Genomic DNA, 21,070 nt, shown 5'->3' with positions numbered 1-21,070 from the left:
TTTGGGATGCGCGTGGGATAGTTTTCATTGACTACCTCAAAAAAGGAAAAACTGTAACACTGAGTATTATGCGAACTTATTGCAACATTTTGGTGAAGAAATCGAGCAAAAATGGCCACATTTGACCAAGAAGAAAGTGTTGTTTCTTCAGGACAATGCACCAGCTCACAAATCCAAATTGCAATGGACAAAATTAATTAATTAAAGTTTGAATTGCTACCTCATGCACCCTATTCGCCAGATTTAGGCCTGTCAGAATATTTTCTGTTCTCAAACTTGAAAAAATGGCTCAATGGTTGAAGATTTTCAACAAATGAACACACGATGTTGGCAGTTAATGGCTATTTTGAGAAGTTAGACAGTTGTCATTATAAAAAGGGTATCGAACTTATTGAACATCACTGAGAAGGAGATTTTGTTGAAAAATAAATACATCTTTTTCCAAACTTTTTGTGATTCCTTTGTTGGGTCAGGTACTTACGGGACCTCCCTCATATGTCTCAGTATGAGTGTTTGAATAGTTATCAATTTTTCTCATTGCCTCTCTCTCACAGACGCGTGATGGAGCCAGGGAGGAACTGTTGCGGGGTCCATTTCTCAGAGTGCGTCCACTGCAGGTGCCAGCAAACGGATGAAGAGGTCCTGCGGTCAGTGGGCACGATGCCGCAGCTGCGCAGACTGACGATTATGCGTCCCATCAGAGGCCGTGTACTGCGCAAGCTCTGCATAAGCTGTCCAAACCTCACAAGACTACAGATTGAATCTAATCAGAATGTGAACTTTTTAGTAAGTTCAACTTTCCTTTAAAGTTTGATTGCAGTTGCTTCAGTGTAAATCATGTGTTTTTAATAATTGCTCGCAACTGACGTGTACAGCCTATAAAAATCGGTGACATAATTTTTTGTTCCTTAAGCTATAGTTATTAGACAGAAGCTTACATTCTAATGAGAGACAGGTGGTTTTGGCCTCTTTTGAGTCGTCAGCATATACACCTGTCAACCGATACGTATGTAATTTGGACCTGACATGCACTTTCTTGAATTATGTTCTGTTATTGTGCACCCGAAAATAGTCAGAAAGCTTGAAGCCAACTGACTGAGATTTATGGACTTCACCCAACAATTACACCCTAGTAAAGGAAAATAATATGAGAGAAGGAAAGTTGCTGCTCTCCATGTAGCAGAGATGCCGAGCCACGGTAGGCACAATAAAAAGATTCACACAATTGTAGCTTTCGGTCATTAAGGCCTTTGCCAGCAGTCGACACACACACTCACGCAAGCGCAACTTGCACACACGTCTGCAGTCTCAGAGAGCTGAAACTACACTGCGAGCGGCAGCACCAGTGCATGATGGGAGTGGTGACTGGGTGGGGGTAAGGAGGAGGCTGGTGCAGGGAGGGGGAGGATAGTATGGTGGGAGTGGCAGTGAAGTGAAGTGTTGCGGTTTAGACGGAGGGTAGGAGAGAAGGTATGGAGGGGGGAGAGGGGGTAAGTAGCAGATAGGAGATAAATAAAAATAAAAATAAAAGAAATTAAAAGACTGGGTGTGGCGGTGAAATGACAGCTGTGTAGTGCTGGAATGGGAACAGGGAGGGGGCTGGATGGGTGAGGACAGTGACTAATGAAGTTTGAGGACAGGAGGGTTATGGGAATGTAGGATGTATTGCAGGGAAAGTTCCCACCTGCGCAATTCAGAAAAGCTGGTGTCGGTGGGAAGTATCCAAATGGCACTGGCTGTGAAGCAGTCATTGAAATGAGGGGTATCATGTTTGGCAGCGTGTTCAGCTACAGGGTGGTCCACTTGTTTTTTGGTCACAGTTTGTCGATGGCCGTTCATGTGGACAGACAGCTTGTTGGTTGTCATGCCTGCATAGAATGCAGCACAGTGGTTGCAGCTTAGTTTGTAAATCACATGACTGGTTTCGCAGGTAGCCCTGCCTTTGGTGTGATAAGTAATGTTAGTGACTGGACTGGAGTAGGTGGTGGTAGGAGGATGTATGGGACAGGTCCTGCATCTCGGTCTATTACAGGGGCATGAGCCATGAGGTAAGGGATTGGGAGCAGGGATTGTGTAAGGATGGACGAGGATATTGTGTATGTTTGGTGGACGGCGGAATACCATGGTAGGATGGGTGGGAAGGATAGTGGGTAGGACATTCCTCATTTCAGGGTACGACAAGAGGTAATCGAAACCCTGGCGGAGAATGTAATTCAGTTGCTCCAGTCCCGGGTGGTAGTGAGTTACGAGGGGAATGCTCCTCTGTGGCCGGACTGTTCGACTTTGGGAGGTGGTGAGAAACTGGCAAGATAAGGCATGAGAGATTTGTTTTGTACAAGGATGGGGGAGGATAATTACGGTCAGTGAAGGCTTCAGTGAGACCCTCGGTATATTTGGAGAGGGACTGTTCGTCACTGCAGATGCGACGACTACGGGTGGCTGGCTGTATGGAAGGGACTTCTTGATATAAAATGGGTGGCAGCTGTTGAAGTGGAGGTATTGCTGGTGGTTAGTAGGTTTGATATGGACGGAGGTACTGATGTAGCCATCTTTGAGGTGGAGGTCAACATCTAGGAAGGTGGCTTGTTGAGTTGAGTAGGACCAGGTGAAGCAATTGGGGGAGAAGTTGTTTTCCTAGTAACACAGGCAACATATGAGGGTTGGAACTTTAATAGTGGCAACTATTTATTTATGGCTGGTACAAAATATATAGGTATTTCAAAGTTTTACTGACCTTCAGAGTAGTGACGAGCATTGTGTATGACCCATTGGCAGCGATGTGGAAGTCATAGGATACTCTTAGCAGTGCCAGTTGTGTTGACAGTTTGTGCAGTGGTCTATTGCCTGACAATTTGTAGCAGTTCTGAAGTGAATGCCGTGAAGTATTTCCTTCAGTTTAGAAATTGAGTTGAACTTAGGAAGGATTAAGCCAGGGGAGTGAAGTAGGTGGTATAGCACTTACCAGCCCCATCAGTCAAACAAATCAATAACAGTTTGCACTGTACTTGCTTGAGCATTGTCCTGCAAAATGATGGTCAGGTCCTGCAGAAAGTGTCATAAAAATGTTCAAATGTGTGTGAATTCCTAAGGGACCAAACTGCTGAGGTCATCAGTCCCTAGACTTACACACTACTTAAACTAACTTAAGCTAAGAAAAACGCATGCACCAATGCCCAAGGGAGGACTGCAACCTCTGGCAGGAGGGGCCGTGCAATCCGTGACAGAAGTGTCATCACTTCTGTCCATATGCTGTTCATTTTTGGAACACAATGTATGACCAGCTTAGAGACAGAAGTGATGACACTTTCTGCAGGACCTGACCATCATTTTGCAGGAGAATGCTCAAGCACGTACAGTGCAAGCTGTTACTGATTTGTTTGACTGATGGGGCTGCTAAGTGCTATATCACCTACTGCACTTCCGTGACTTAAGCCCTTGCGAGTTCAACTCGGCGTTATTTCTCAGTCTATCAAATCGGCGATCGAGGAACCTGTAGTGGGTCTTCCGATTGGACGGGTACCATCATATCTTCCCATAAGTAAGGCTTTTGCCCAAGAGGTGTCTGGTCTAGCATTGTGGCGCTTTCAGTTTTTGCACGATGTTCGGTTGCCTCATCAGCTCATACGATTCTTGGGTTTTTCTATGTCTCCATGAGCTCCCTTCCTGGACAGGTCCAAAGATCCTTCTCATAATTTTTCTTTTGAAGACCAACAATACTAGCACTATCGTGGCATTGCATGCTTTAGGTTTGGTCTTAATTGACAGATTCTTGGATGACATTGTCTACTTTAGACTGAAATATGTTTTACACCCTTTCACAATACGTTGGTTTATTTCCTGTTTTAAATTATTTTGCCTGTTCAACCATGTACCGAGGTATTTGCAATTTTCCGCTTTAGCAAATTTCTATATCTCTACCTTTAATGGGGTGTCATTAGGGGTTCTCTTAATACCTCCATTGCCGCGGTCTTTTCCGCATTAATCTGTAACCCGATCTTACTTGCATTTTGCGCTAGGTCCTCTACAGTTCCTGCCATCTCTTCCTCTGATTCTGCTAGAACTGTGATGTCGTCTGCGTAACCCAATAAATCTGTCCTACCGTTTAGTGTCACCTCTTTGTTTTCTCTTTTCATTACTGGGATTGCTTTCCCTAGGACCAGATTAAATAACAGTGGTGAAATATCATCACCTTGTCTCACACCCATTCTGATATTTGCATAAGTTAATTAAATTTGCATATTAATTGCCTAATTTTGTCTCAGTCTTATCAACTTCTATAAATATGACAAGTGTAGGACTATACATTTACAAGTTTTATATGTATAAAATATCACGTATTAGTATCACAATGTCCAAAATAACTGGCATCCGTCTGTTCATTATTGGCCTCATAATCTGACATACAGCTGAGAGAATGCAGACCACATGCCTCTCCTTATCTTGCATCCAGTGACACCTGTGGGCTGAAGGGGTCGGTACCGTTGGGCCTTCATGACCTGATCGGGCGGAGTTTAGTTTTTATCTGTTCATTATGTAATGCCCCATTTTGCTTCATTACATCCTTATGTTCCAACAATATATATAACTGATAGTTCCTCTGAACCCAGAGAATCTGAAAGTGATAGTAACATTCAGAATGAGTACCAAAATCAGATCAGAAACTCTTGGGGGGTGGGCGTGGTGGTGGTGGTGGTGGTGGTGGTGGTGGTGGTGGGGGTGGGATGGGATGGGCGGCAAGTGATTTTTTTTGGGGGAGGGGGGAGGGGGGCAGTAAAGCTGTCAGGTAATCATTTTTACACCTACAGTAGTGTTTATCTCAGTGGTGACATATCCTGTGAGGAAAAGGGAGACACTGGAGACAGCATTCGTGAAATATTGAGCACTGGTTGAGGCAGGTACCCCTGGCACAGGCAAAAACCCAAGTGTGTGCCTTTTAATGCAGGTAGATGCCGTGATAAAATTGTTCTGTAGTCCACCTTTGCTGTTTAGGAAAGAACACAATATCCTCACTCAGTTTACATCTCAATCCAATAAAACTTCCCATCTGTATCTGTAATACAGATATCATTGGAGTAACTTTCACATATGTCTCAAAATGAAATGCTTCTGAAAAATTTATTTTCCTTTGAATGCTGTATTTTCAAACTTGTCATACGTTTTGTGTATTAGTGTAAGTTGATACATTGGTTATTGTTGTTATGATCACTGTTATAAGTATATTTATATTGATTATTGAAACAATTTTAAATACTGAACCAAAAATATGTAACTGTAGCTATTGCCTGAGAAGAAAATTATAGTTGAAACCACGGGAATTAGCGACAGGTGCGGCTGCCTCCGGGTTAACAGTTACATTACGTAATGAGATTTAATCTGTGGAATGTGCGACTTGTTTCCTAACAGATGTATTGCAATTTGTTCTTCCCGCAGACTATGAAGCATATATTTCAGAAGTGCCCAAAGATACAGAAGCTGAAACTACCAGCGAGCATGCTGCGTAACTGGCCACTTGCGGGACTCTTGTCCACCTTGGAACATTTGACCTGTCTGGTGGTGTTCGAGGACGTGTGGAGTATGACACCTGTAAGGCTTCGTGATCTGGTGGATGCCTGTCCGCAGCTAGAGGAGATACACACCGACTGCCCCTATTACAATACACGGGACATGGAATATGTCCTGAAGGCAAAAACGCACAGCTTAACTTCTGCCACATTGCGCTGGATGTCAGAAGCGTGGCAAAACTGGTGAGTACATTATCATTTTGGTTTCCAGTCTGGTGTGTGAACGAATGTCCCCCCCTCCCCTCTCTTACACACACACACACACACACACACACACACACACACACACACACACACACTAACACAGTATTGTGTGTGTGTGTGTGTGTGTGTGTGTGTGTGTGTGTGTGTTTGTTTGTTTGTTTGTTTGTTTGTTTGTTTGTTTGTTTTCCTACAGTGATAACTTGAGCCCTGTTTTCAGCATATGCTCGTACGTAGAGGAGCATGTAGTTTAGCTGTGTTGACTAATCTGCTGTAATAACAGAGATGTTGAAGCAGCTATGTTTTTTTTGTGGAATTATACACACTTTTAATGACACTCGAAACATCTCGAAAATATGAGTACGGCGATATAATGTTTGTTGATGTTGGGATTGAAACTTTTCACCGAAGTATCTGAGAAGTGAGCTACAATTGAAAAGTGAGGCAGTTGGAATCGATTACGGCAATGTAAACTCTGAGTGGGGCTCTTGTGCCAGGCTCCATTGTTATATGCAACACAAAAGTAGGCCTATGCTACTGAGACTAAATGTAATTCCTGTTGGCCCTACTTTACACAATGTAGATACAGGGTAAAGGCATTTATATGACAGCTGGCTTATCAATAGCAGGATCTAGCCACCTTGCATTTCATTTTTGGCTCATTTCTTGAGTGTCTTACTGGAAAGTTTCAATGCCAATGTTAACAACCGTTACATAACTCTATTTTTATTTTTTCAAGAGCTTTTGAGTGCTATTACAATAATTATCATTCCATTAAGAAAAGTCATAGTTTGTTCAGTTTCCTCAGTTCGTGCATGAACTAAGAGAGACAATTTCTACATATTTAAATTGAGTTTCACGACCATTGTCAGTAAATGTAGTGTATAAAATACTTCAAAACCCACTGCAATAAATAACAGAAAACAGTGCAGTGTTTACTAACACCATGGCCTTTTCCAATCTTTTTGGTACAATTTTAGGCTCCCAACGCATTTTATAAAGATGTAATACAGTGTTACGTAAACGTTATTCCATATACTCTCTTAAGCTTTTCCTTTTCCCACAGTTGGACTCTTCAAAGCTATATCATTTACGCATTTTTATCATTTTCTAATTTTTTTTCTATTCCTCAGACTCTCGGTTCATGCTTAGGTTTTTAAAAGAATTGTTTTATTTTCTTGTGATTTATCCATTGTTCTGTGAAATTATTTAAATGGATGATATTTTGCTGTGGAATGTTTTTAGGGCTACATATATTCTATCAATATGTGTCCAAAACCGTCGTCAAACTCTTCACTCTGGAGATTTGTTAGATGCAGCTTCCCACAGTAGTGAATCCTGCGAGTGTCTGTTCATCTCTGCTTAGTTGCTGACAATAGGAGGACACCACATTGGGATCACAGATTTACTATGAACTATGTACGCCTTTAGTAGGCCATTAAAACAACGTAATGTCCAAGTAGGCAGGTGCAATACTCTGGCATTTCCGATAAAGTCATAAGAGAAGCTTTACGTATCCATCATGTAACATGTGTATCTGTGCTAGGCACCGAATGTTGCAGTTTGTGGTGGTCAAGTGATTAGCGTTTCAGCTTTGCAAGATGAATGTGTGTGGGGCGACTGTTTGACTCCCGCTCAAATTTAATTTGTAATCTATATTTTTTTCATCACTGGTCATGTTGTAATTGAATTTTCCCCAAGACATTTAAGTCTCATCTTTATCTGTGATAATGATGGAAGCGGAAGAAATTAATTAAAATTTTTTTCCACAGCCAGGACTCAAAGCCAGGTCTTCTTGCTTACTAGGCAGAAATTTTAACAAATTTTAGTTCATTTCTTCTGCTTCCATCATTACTGTAGATAAAGATGAGACTTAAATGTCTCAAGGAAAATTTAATTATAAGATCTATAAGATCAACTATGGTACAGGGCTTCCCTGTTACGTCCAACACTGGGTTGCTATTCCAGTGCCGAAGAGCTCTGACAATAGTGACAATGTAGGGGGAAAATAAGCTGAAGATAGGAACTGAAGTTTGTGTTGGGGAGGGCATTTGACTTGGGTAGTTCGTGCAGCAATGTTGACCATAGTGCTGCGGTGGTGTAGTGGTTAGCATTTCTGCCTAGTAAGCAAGAAGACATGGTTTCAAGTCTCAACTGTGGCACAAATTTTAATTCTTTTCTTCTGCTTCCATCATTATTGGTCATATTATACCCAGTAGCAGAGCATGCCCTCCAGCATAATTCTAGGGGCCTAGGAACCTGCTACACCGTACATCCATTTGGCTTCTCCCACCCAACACCAGTCCCTCGGAACTGCGGAGGTGGGAACTTGCATTCCAACACATCCTTTCATCCTGCCATCCCCCTGGACTGAACCTATGTTAACCAACCTCACTCTCATTTACTCTTCAGTCTTCTCCTCTTTCCCTTTCCTCTTTAGCCATTCACCCATCTTTTCATCCTACATAGTTGTGTTTATCTTTATACCTCTTTACTTCTGTATGCATCCTCTTTGGTTTGAAGCTGGCACAGTACTTACAGTAGAATACCTTTTGCTTCCCTCTGACACCTCTCGCGTCCGTCGGCCTTCGTAATTTAATATATTATTATTGTTGTTATTATTTTTTGATTGTTGCCAACTTACGTGGTGGGCCTCAATAAAAATGATATTCCATTTAATTTTGATTTTACGATTAAATGCTTTCCTGAAGTTCTCCTTTTTAACAATATTAATCTCAATTTATTTGTTACGTTAATGAATGTTAGACTCGCTGCATCTTAAAACATGGGCATACAAGTGAACAATGTAATAAACTTTTCATATTAATTTCCTCGGCTAGTCAGTTCACTTTAAAGCAAAAGATCTTTAGTTATTAATTACAATTGCGGCCCACACACGTGCGAGAGTATTTTTCTTACTTCCGTTAACCATTGTATTGTAGTTGGAGTCCTGGCTCTGGCTGTCGGCTACGGTGCTGAAAATAAGAGTCTTAAAGCTACGTATTTCTGCAACTTCGTGCGGCTGTGGAGAAAAATTAATATTCTGTTAATAGCGGGCGAGTATTTTGCTTCCGCTAATTTTCATAACTTAATATCGCCACGTAATGGCGTCGTCGGCTGCATCGGCCGCTGCGATTGTTGAACTGTAAATTACTTGAATGCAGGTTAATTCAAGGAAGGCGGATATGAAATCGGGATCACCTCTTACAAATTAAAAGTGCACAATAATATTCAATTAATATATTATCTGCTTAACTCATACAAATAAGCTTACATTTGCCAGCACTCACAAGATGTTCGACTATACACAACAAAGACAAGATAGGAAGTGAAGTCGACTAAAAAAATTGACAAAAGAGTGTATCTTGTCGTCTCTTTAGATCATTTTGTCATAAATTATTTCTTTGCAATCTAAACCTACACAGAGAAATTATTATTTTACGACTACATGATAAAAATATATTATTCAATTTTTTAATGTCTCTTCTTTATAAATACTGTTTTTTAAGTCTTTTCGTAATATAGCACTGGGGACGCTATACACCCATGCCTCCATCTTTGCTACTCTCCCTGTTTATCTTTCTCCTGTTGCTTCCTAACCCGGGTTGTGAGTAACTGAATCCACTTTCCCTTCTTCCCCTTTTTTCCCCTCTCTCCTCCCTGATGAAGGAACAAAGTTCCGAAAGCTACGATAAAAATTTTCTGCTCTGTTTTGTGTATCTGTTGGCTGTACTGAGCTGAGATAAGTACTGGCCAGTCCCTCTATCTCTTTGTTAGCATTTGTTTCACATCTTTATATGAGATTTTCCATTAATCATTTAGGTCATATTATTTAGTTTGACATTTGAGAGGTAACATAATTTTAAAAAAACTACATTTATTTGCATGAAGTTTTAGTGACTTTCATGTTATCTCACTACTTGCTAATTTCAATTAAATTTAGTTATTAGAACAAACATGTTTACAATTGTCAACATGTAAATGAAGAAATGCATAGTTTTCCTGAAAATTTATTCCTGTCGTGAGTTGCAAAATCCTTTATATGTGCAATCTGGTAAGGTACCCGGAACTACTTTGCACATTGATGCTTTGAGCTGCAGATACACAGGAAGCCCCTATTTGACACTTATCAGTGAGACGTTGCTAACATAGCAAGAATGAATAGTGTAAGTGCAAATTTTTTGAATATCACTGAATTTACACTTGTGCTACAGAAATCAAGGTTTGAGTGGGAGTCGAAGCATCGCCTCGTACACGTTCGTCTTATGAGACCCTGACTGTAACCAGCTGATCGCTGTTAGCGCTAATCCTGGCACCTATGCACAGCTTCATAAACCACGTAGTAGATGCATGAAACTTCTCTCACGATTTTCTCCCACCTTGCAACTTGTGCATTATTTTGTTTTAATGGCCTACTAAAGGTGTACAAAGTTTGAAATAAAGCTGTGATCCCAATGTGGTGGTCTACCTGTGTCGAATCCATAGTCAAGTGTTGGTCAGCCTCCATAATTTTCACCCTCAGTGCTCTCCTCCATTACCAAGTTCTCTATTCTCGATATCAAACACAGTTCACTGTTCAACTTCAGAAGATGAAAGGTGTTGGACTGTCGATACACACATAAACGTAAAAGAAACACACTGGAAAACCTTTAGAAGTAATAGTGGATAGAGGATATGTCGGGAAGATTGGGAAGGGTTCATTCGGGCCCCATAGTGAGAGAGTTCACGTATAGTGAGGGTGTGGGTGGGCAAAAGGTGGAAAGGGGGGGCGGGGCGCACCAGTATTGTTTCAGAAATGGGACACAGACAAGCAGTGTGCCAGTGTGCTCAGCTGCACTATTTATATCTCATTTTCCTAATCTATTTTTACAGTAACCCCGAGACAAAGGAGCAAAACAAGCTGTGGAAATGTGTGGACATACCACCATCGAAGCAGCCAAAGACCCGATTGTCGTAAGGCAAGGCGCTGCTGTAGAGTAGAGATTCTTCGGGAAAACCTGGACTAATCAGGGAAGTCTCATGGAATTTCATAAAATCTCAGGCAATTCTGTGTTTTTAACCTAGAACTGCAATTTACGCTTATTGAATTTTATAAATCACAAATTTTAAAATTTATTTGTGGGAGGAAGACTGACCGTTTATTTGTTTTTGTGATATGTACAACTCTATAGTTTCCAGACAAATGGAAACCTGGTAGAAGCTGACCTCGGGGAAGATCAGTTTGGATTCTGTAAAAATGATGGGACATGTGAGGCAATCCTAACCCTACGACTTGTCTTAGAAGATAGATTAAGGAAAGGCAAACCTCCATTTCTAGCATTTGTAGACTTAGAGAAAGCTTTTGACAATGTTGTCTGGAATACTCTCTTTCAAACTCTGAAGGTGGCAGGGGTAAAATACAGGGAGCGAAAGGCTATTTACAATTTGTACAGAAACCAGATGGCAGTTATAAGAGTCGAGGGGCATGAAAGGGAAGTTGTGGTTGGGAAGGGAGTGAGACAGGGTTGTAGCCTCTCCTCAATGTTATTCAATCTGTATATTGAGCAAGCAGTAAAGGAAACAAAAGAAAAATTTGGAGTAAGAATTAAAATGCATGGAGAAGAAATAAAAACTTTGAGGTTTGCTGATGACATTGTAATTCTGTCAGAGACAGCATAGGACCTGGAAGAGCAGCTGAACGGAATGGACAGTGTCTTGAAAGAAGGATATAAGATGAACATCAACAAAAGCAAAATGAGGATAATGGAATGAAGTCAAATTAAATCGGGTGACACGGAGGGAGTTAGATTAGGAAATGAGACACTTAAAGTAATGGATGAGTTTTGCTATTTGGGGAGCAAAATAACTGATGATGGTCGAAGTAGAGAGGATATAAAATGTAGACTGGCAATGGCAAGGAAAGCGTTTCTCAAGAAGAGAAATTTGTTAACATCGAGTATAGATTTAAGTGTCAAGAAGTCGTTTCTGAAAGTATTTGTATGGAGTGTAGCCATGTATGGAAGTGAAACGTGGATGATAAATAGTTTAGACAAGAAGAGAATAGAAGCTTTCAAAATGTGGTGCTACATAAGAATCTTGAAGATTATATATAAAAACAAAGATGAGGTGACTTACCGAACAAAAGCGCTGGCAGGTCGATAGACACACAAACAAACACAAACATACACACAAAATTCAAGCTTTCGCAACAAACTGTTGCCTCATCAGGAAAGAGGGAAGGAGAGGGGAAGACGAAAGGAAGTGGGTTTTAAGGGAGAGGGTAAGGAGTCATTCCAATCCCGGGAGCGGAAAGACTTACCTTAGGGGGAAAAAAGGACAGGTATACACTCCCACACACGCACATATCCATCCACACATACAGACACAAGCAGACATCTTGAAGATTAGATGGGTAGATCACATAACTAATGAGGGGATATTGAATAGAACTGGGGAGAAGAGAAATTTGTGGCACAACTTGATTAGGAGAAGGGATCGCTTGGTAGGACATATTCTGAGGCATCAAGGGATCACCAATTTAGTATTGGAGGGCACTGTGGAGGGTAATAGTCATAGAGGGAGCCCAAAAGATGAATACACTAAACAGTCAGAAGAATGTAGATTGCAGTAGGTATTGGGTGATGAAGAAGCTTGCACAGGATAGAGTAGCATGGAAAGCTGCATCAAACCAGTCTCTGGACTGAAGACCACAACAACAACATAGTTTCATTCTGATATTGATGAAATTTTGCACACTTTACCTTCAAGACAAGAGGAAGATCACTGTCTACATAAGATCTCATAATCTGACTCATCCTACATGTATGCAATATATGAAAGGGAAAAGTTGTTACCAAAAATCTCAAAAATGTCTTGGCCAGTTTAGTTCAGATTTCTACATTCAGATAAAACAGCAAAGGAAATTATTGAAAAATTAAGTTAACAAAATGTATTGTGGTAAACTGATTGTAATTTCCATCATGTGAGTAAATTACGGCGGCAAAACGCATCTCAGAGATGCTACCATCAGACGTCAGTAGATCGCGGGTTGAGTGAAAGCTTGAGAATTTGACAGAAACTTGATTGCAAACTCTTATTTACTGAATAGTTGCCATTGTTACATGTGACACGGCCCAGAATGGGGATGGACAAATGCACTAATGTGGGCGTGGGTGCCAGAGAGTGCCCACACTGCCTGCCCGCGGCCACTGTCAGCCTGCAGTTCTACACTCCACCTCTCCGCTAACATCACCCGTTTGTTACAGATGTGCATGGCCAGAGACGGGCCCGTTTACTTCGTGTCGTCAATGTTGTCGACGTTGAAGTCGAAGTCTCTCTGGCATTCGTAGTAGGGCAAAAGTGAGATGAAAATGACTGAGGAGGAGTTAAGATGAGCAAAACGAAAACTGGTCGATTCCCTACACTTTTGACCCACAGTGGGAAGAAGTTTACTTTTTTTATTGAAATGCAAACTGGCCCTTGATGTCTGTCTTGTAATGCTACTTTATTGGAGTGGAAGAAGTACAATGTGCAGTGGCAATTTCAACGCCTGCATCAGAAGTTTACAATGACTTTGGATACTGAGGAAAGGAAGGCCAAAATTTTTGAACTAAAACAGGAGAGAGAAGGAACAAAGTTCCAGTAGATAAGTCATTTCTTGAAGATGTCACTACACTGCGCCAGTATAAGTTAAATTCATATTTCTTCCCCTTGAAAAATGTATAATATTACACAAACCTTTTTTTTCCAGTTTTTGTAATGCAAAAAACCACCTGCAATTAGAATCGAATGCAAAGTAAGCAGAAGTTCTGAAAAATGTTGGTAGGTGTCACCACAACTAACTAACTTCTGCCATCAAATATATGTAGCACTACACAGGCATGCTTTGCAGGCACAAAAGATAAATACTGGCCCCAAAACCTCTGTGTCAGTAAATAAATTAAAAAAGAAAGTAGAAGGCAAGCTTTTTTCTCTGCTCCGAGTTTCAACTACTGCATTTTCATACATTATCCAATGAAGTAAATAGAAATTCTGTATTGTTCGTCTTTGAATGTAGCAGCTTTATAAATATTCTTAGCAGCAAAAATAAATTTCTTTACACAAAAATGCCAACAATCCACAAGGCTTTTGGATTGTTGCACGAGTTGATACGCTGGGGCTCATTCAGATTTCACGTAGAGGCACCTATTGCATCGTGGAATTTTGTGTTGTGCTTGTTGGTGTTAGTGAACCCTAATGAAGCGCTTTCATTATAGTGCCAAATTCAAGAAGGGAGTTATTTATCTTGTGGAACAAAGTTCTAATCGTGTTGCAGGTCTGTGATATGGCATTGATGAGAGCAACGTCAGGCAATGGTGACTGCAGAGAGACAAATTATTTAAATGTTGAAGTAGCAGGAAAGCATTTAGTGACCCAAAGTGTGGCCAATATCATGCACTAGAAGTGATTTTAAATGAATGAGACAATTCCTCTCCTCTTTTTATTGTAAGCGGCTGTAGTGCGCACAAAAGCAAGCCGTGCCATGAGCGGTGACAAGTTGTAAACACTCATTATCAGAATGCAACAAATAATGCATTTTCAGCTTAAAGTGATGTAAACACCTATAAAAAAGAGAACGGCACTTATCAAATCAAAGCAAAAAAAGCGATTGATTCAAACCAGACAAAGCACGTTATAAAGGAAGAGTACCCGTATAAATACAGACGGAGCGCCTGATGCGTTGCAATGGCTAGCTGGTAAAGCTTAACTGCTAAGCTTACTACTTGAACTGAACTACTGTAGCTGTATCTTCATCCAGTCGACCTAAATTGTGTCCAGTGTTACAATGGAACAACTTTCTTTCGATTTGGAGGTGCGGTCTAAAACTTTCCTCTCCCCTTGAAATTCAAATCTCAAATTTCAGATGCGGCTTAGATTCGGGAAATTTTTTTATTCTTCATTTTGAGTCTTATTTCTCAGGTGTGGCTTAGATTCGAGTGTGGCTTCGATTTGAGTAAATATGGTATACTCTGCAGACCACTGTGATGGGGGTATTTCCCGTTGTACCAGTTATTAGGGTTTCTTCCTGTTCCACCCATGTATGGAGTCCAGCAGAATGATTGTTTAAATGCCTCTGTGCTTGTAATAATTATTTTAATCTTATCCTCATGATTCCTATGTGAGTGATACATAAGAAGTTGCTGTCATCACTTAAAGCCAGGTCTTGAAACTTCATCAATAGACTTTCTTGGGGTAGTTTACGTCTCTCTTCGAGTCTTCCATTACATTTCCTTCAGTATCTCTGTGACAGTGTCCCGTGGATCTAACAAACCTCTGACCATTTGGGCCACCTTTCTCTATATACATTCAATATCCCCCATTATTCCTAACTGGTATGGGTCCCACACACTTGAGCAATATTCTAGAAACGGCTGCACGTGTAATTTGTAAGCAATCTCTTCTGTAGATTCATTGTACTTACCCAGTAGAATAAAACAGTCAACCACCTGCTTTACCCATGACTGAACATGTGTGATCATTCCATTTCATATCCCTACAAAATGTTCCACTCAGGTATTTGAATGAGTTGGCAGATTCCAACAGTGACTCATTGATATTACAGTCACAGTACATTTAGTTTTTTCTTTTACGTTTCTGAACATTTAAAGCAAGTTGCCAATCCCTGCACCATTTTGAAATCTTATGAAGATCTGACTGAATACTTACACAGCTTCTTTCAAGTAGTGGTTCATTGTAGCTAACTGCATCATGTGCAAAAAGGCTGATTTTATTATTAATATTGTCTGTCAGGTCATTAATATACAACATGAACAGCAAGGGTCCCAACACAGTTCCCAGGAGCACCATCAGAAATTACTTCTACATCTGCTGACAACTCCCCATCCGATATAACATGCTGCATCCTCCCTATCAAAAAGTACTCAATCCAGTCACAAATTTCACTTGATACCCCATATGATCATACTTTTGACAATATGAGTACGTGTGGCTCTGAGTCAAATGCTTCTTGGAAATCATGAAATATTGCTTTGATCCAAAACTTACGATTTGTCATGTGAGAAAAGTGCCAGTTAGGTTTTACATGCTCGACGTTTTCAGAATTCCTGCTGTTTGACATTGAGGAGGCCATTCTGTTCAAGATAACTCATTATGTTTAAGCTCAGTATATGTGCTAAGATTCTACAACAAATTGATGTCAAGGATATTGGGTAGTAGTTTTGTGGATCACTTCTTCTGCCTTTCTTGTAGATGGGTGTGATGTGAAGAACTGTGCACAGTTTTTTGTTCGAGCGTTCTATGATAGATGATAGTTAGGAGAGAGGCTAACTCAATCACAAATTCAGTATAGAATCTGACAGAGATTCCAGCGAGTCCTGGAGCTTTGTTCAATTTTAACAATTTCGGCTGTTTCTCAACACCACTGACACTAACACTTATTTGATTCATCTTTGTTTTCAGTGATACGAGGATTAAATTGGGACAATGCTCCTGGATTTTCCTTTGTAAAGGAACAGTTGAAAATGGAGTTACGCATTTCATCTTTTGCTTTACTACCCTCAATTTCATTTCCTGTCTCATTCACTATGGACCGGACACTAACTCTGGTCCACTAACAGCCTTTACATACAACCAGAATTTCTTTAGGTTGTCTCTATCTACGACTTTACACTTTGTTTTACACCTATTATGCAGTAACCTCTGTTTTGTACTGTATACCATGGAGGGTCCCTCACCTTATGAACTGTTCAACTCAATAAAATCTACATGGGTACTCTGCAAATCACACTTAAGTGCCTGACATAGGGTTCACTGAACTATCTTCACAATAATTATCTTATTATTTCAATCTCGAACAGTGTGCGTAAAAAACAGGCATTGATATCTTTCTGTGTTACCTTCTATTACCCTTATTTTATCATGATGATCATTTCTACCGGTGTAGATCAGTGTTAATAAAATATTTTCTTATTCAGAGGAGAAAGTTGGTGATTGAAATTTCAAGAGAAGATTCCACCGCAACGAAAAATGCCTTTGTTTTAATTATGTCTACTCCAAATCCTGTATCATGTCAGTGACACTCTCTCCTGTTTCTTGATAACATAACGCGTGCTGCTCTTCTTTGAACTATCTTGATGTACTCCTTTAATCCTATCCAGTAAGGATCCCACACCACGCAAAGGTACTCAAAAACAGGATAGACAAGCTTAGTGTAGGCAGTCCCTTTAGTAGATATGTTGCATCTTGTAAGTGTTACGCCAAAAAATGCAGTCTTTGGTTCACCTTCCCTAATACATTTTCTATGTGTTCTTTTCAATTTAAGTTGTCTGTAATAGTAATTCCTAGGTATTTAGCTGAATTTACAGCCTTTAGATTTGACTGAGCTGTCATGTAACCCAAGTTTAACAGATTCCTTTTATCACTCACGTGGATGACCTCATACTTTTCATTACTTAGTCAGTTGCCAATTTTTGCACCATACAGTTTGTTTTTTCTAAATCGTCCTGCAATTTGTTTTGTTCTTCTGATGACTTTACTAGACATTAAATGACAGCATCATCAGCAAACAACCTGATGGCTGCTCAGGTATATCACTATATATTGAAGTGATGTAGAATCAGTTCTCATTGATATTCAGTTTTCATTGATATAACTCAAATCAATTTCTGCAGTTAACTTCAAATGATGTGATTCCACAATTTTGATGATTATTTTGCAATTTTGCTTAAAAATAAATAGTTTCATATTTTGAGGAAAATTTGTAAAATTTTGTAAATTCGCAGTTTGTGAAAAACAGATGTTCTGTGGGATTCTTTGATCAGCGTGGATCCACATGAAATTTATTTGTACGAGTTGGCTGATTCCATCAGTGACTCACTGATATCATAGTCATAGGATCCTACAATTTCCATTTTGTGAAGGGCAGAATTTTACATTTAAAGCGAGTTGCTGATCTCTGCACACTTTGAAACCTTATCAATATATGACTGAATATTTATGCAGCTTCTTTCAGACAGTACTTCATTATAAACAACTGCACCATCTGCAAAAACAGTGAGGCCAATATTAGTATTGTCTGCGAGGCCATTAATATACACCATGAACAGTAAGGATACCAACACACTTCCCAGGGTTGCACTGGAAGTTACTTCATCTGATAATGACTCTCCATCCAAGATAACATGCTGCATACCATCTACCAAAAAGTCCTCAATTCAATCAAAAATTTCACTTGGTACTCCATATGATCACACTTTTAACAACAAATGAAGAATGGTATCGAGTAAAATGCTTTCGAGAAATCAAGAAATACAGCATCTATGTGATTGCCTTGATCCAAAGCTTTCAGTATGTCACGTGAGAAAAGTGAGAGTTGGGTTTCATAGGATCAATTTGTTTGGACCCCCTGCCGGTTGGTGTTAAGGGGGTCATTCTGTTCAAGATACCTCCTTATGTTTGAACTCAGAATATGTTCTTAGATTATACAACAAATCGACGTCCAGTACATTAGACGCCAGTTTCGTAAACCACTTCCACTACCCTTCTTGTAGACAAGTGTGACCTGTGCCTTTTTCCAAGAACGGTATGAATCACCTCAAAGAAAAAGATTTATTGATGGAAAGCCAACACAGATACAGACAATCTCATTCTTTTGAAATACAACTAACTCTTTATTCTGGGGATGTTCCATATTTTTTTAAATTTCCTCACAAGTGACTTCTAATCAAATTGTGTGTCTAAGGAGTGTCATCTCAGTTATGTGACTAGATTGGTGATTTCCTTTCAGAAATGTTACAGTTCATCATAATTGTCTGAAAGTTACAGACTAAAACAGAAGTAATATCTGGAATTTCCCAAGGAAGTTTTTTCGCCCTCTGTTGTTCCTGTGCGATCTGTTTGCAGGTGATGCTGTCATTTACCATCTTGTAAAGTCCTCGGGTGATCAAAACAAAATGCAAAATGATTTAGGCAAGATACGTATATGGTGCGAGAAGTGACAGTTGACTATGAATAATGAAAAGTGTGAAATGAATCCACTGAATTTGTTACAAGATAATCACACAAATCTATACACTGTAAATTAAACTAAATACATAGTGATTACGATCACGAATAATTTAAATTGTCATGATGACATAATAATGTTGAGGGGAAAGAAAGCCAACGACTGTGATTTACTGGTTGAACACATAGGCCGTGCCCTATATGAGCAATAAAAGCGACCGACAGCGAGCGATGTCTGGATATGCGACACTCCAGTGACAAGCAGCAGCATCGAGGCGAAAAGCTCGGGTGTCCTGCGTGCGAGTGACCTTGTCGCGCTACAAGATGGCTGCTTAGAGCCAACCAGCTGTTTCTATAAAATGGCATCCCTAACCTATAGAATACTGTAGCTCGAGAGTAAGGCTATAGAATTAGGTCTGCTTAAGAAAATAAAGCAAAAAGGAATGCTGTGTATGATATTTACAAAGGGAAGAATCTCCATGGAGAATTTCATAAATATCATCAACTACAAAGATTACCAGGCAAATTCTTCGAATACACGTGAATGAGCAGGAGTGTGTTCAACTATCTTATCAATAAATTAAATATGAATGTTTTTTACATGATCAAGAACTTTTAACAGCCAATAAATGCAGAAGAATGACTGACTACATCACTAACTACCCTAAATGCATAAATAAATGCACTGATTGCTAATTGGAATCAATAGCTAGCTGTGGTGTAGTGGTAGCATTACGGTTTGTGATTACATGCTTTGGAAAGGTCCCAGGTTTTAACTGACTCAGTTACAATTCTGTATACAAAGTTTTCAAAATGTGTGTGAATGCTTAAGGGACCAAACTGCTGACAGCATCGGTCCCTACAAATTTTTATGTGTACTATTTACACTGCATTGCTAAGTATATTTTTAAGGTCTTGCCAAATAACTTGATCTTTAAGTGTATACACACCTATCCCAGTATATCAAACAAATTTAATTCCTAATAAATTACAATGAACCATGAAATTTTACAGATATTTGATGTTTCAAACATAATTCATCAGCTGTCGGTGTTAAAGCCAAGCGTTTCTATTCATCTAAATAGTCTGTAAAAGTAAAGCATACAAAATTTTTGAAACTAAAGTCAAACGTTTGTCTAAATGTATGAAATAAAAAATATTAGGAAAATGTTTGGTGCACCTCATTTTCTGTTCATGGTTTTGAGTATCATTCAAAGGCACATGGAACGTTTCTCTGATCTACTTATTTCTTTTACACAAATCATTTCATAAAATATTTGACAATTTCTTTCAATTTTTTATTTTCAAGTTTTATTCAGTCCTACTGACTCCGCATTTGCCTTCCTAATGTACTGATTCGAAGGAAGCCGTTTTGACATTTAAATACCACACCAATTTATCCTTCTATGTGCAAAATAGCTAGGCTTTGAACAGATGAAATTTTTGATACTTCATTTACATAGCTTGGCAGCAGCTTTTCGTAAAATATTTCAATTTTCCGTCAACTCACTAATTAAGGTTTTGTTAATTACCCTGATTACTTTGAAGCAGTTAAATATTTTCATCCAAAACTAGACCTCACGTTGGTCACTTTGATATCTTGTTTACCTGTTTATCTCTCTTTGTTTGGCTATGAAAATTCGGACAAAACCTCATGTTGTAATTTATAGGGAGTCTTGGTTTCACTCTGCTCATGCATTTGCAAAAACATATCACGTGTTAATCATATGATAAAGTATTCCTTACTGTGTGCTGTCATTTCCAACAATCACCGTTTCGATATCTTGAACTGTTTGTGAGATACGACGATTTTTACGACCACTCGATTCCCAAAGCAGAGGAAAGGTACGGATGCGTTGTGAGTGACCCGTTCGCAGATATAACAACCGATATCTCAAGAATGAAAATAGATATCATTCAGGTCTCAACTTTAAACACAATTTAGATATATTGGTTACATTTCATATGTAATAATGTATGGCGTTAAGTGAACTATACGGAAAGTCTACGCAATGTGATTTTACCTGTGCAAATTCTTAAAAATTTTGTGCAGCACAGTAACTATGACAAAAACAAATTCAGACCTTTATCGTGCACAGATATCAAGCTATAAGATGTGGAAGAATCAAATTTTTTCACTGAATACTTTTCTTAAAATTGGATGATAAGTATTTCATAGCTGCTGTCACATCCGCTCCACTACTTTGCCGAGAAGACATATGGCTCTCGCTCTCTGTCACGTGTACTGCAGTGACAAGATTCAAACACGTTTGAATTCAAATGTCACCAGTTGCAGCGGGAGACAGGCAGCGACACAAGATGCCGCC

The 21,070-nt window shown here is 39.5% G+C and overlaps 1 protein-coding gene across 4 annotated transcripts in view; it reads left to right on the top strand.

The window, feature by feature from the left end:
* The window catches only part of LOC124718963 (F-box/LRR-repeat protein 7-like), a 130,362-nt gene that overhangs the window by 56,870 nt on the left and 52,422 nt on the right, over positions 1 to 21,070 (top strand). For all 4 annotated transcript variants that reach the window (XM_047244629.1, XM_047244631.1, XM_047244630.1 and 1 more), the window contains 2 exons: positions 555 to 786; positions 5,431 to 5,744. In XM_047244629.1, coding sequence (XP_047100585.1) covers positions 555 to 786; positions 5,431 to 5,744 — 546 coding nt within the window. The remainder of the gene's footprint in view (positions 1 to 554; positions 787 to 5,430; positions 5,745 to 21,070) is intronic.

The sequence above is a fragment of the Schistocerca piceifrons genome, chromosome 10, assembly GCF_021461385.2.
Source record: "Schistocerca piceifrons isolate TAMUIC-IGC-003096 chromosome 10, iqSchPice1.1, whole genome shotgun sequence".
NCBI lineage: Eukaryota > Metazoa > Arthropoda > Insecta > Orthoptera > Acrididae > Schistocerca > Schistocerca piceifrons.
This window is presented reverse-complemented; position numbering and strand designations above follow the sequence as displayed.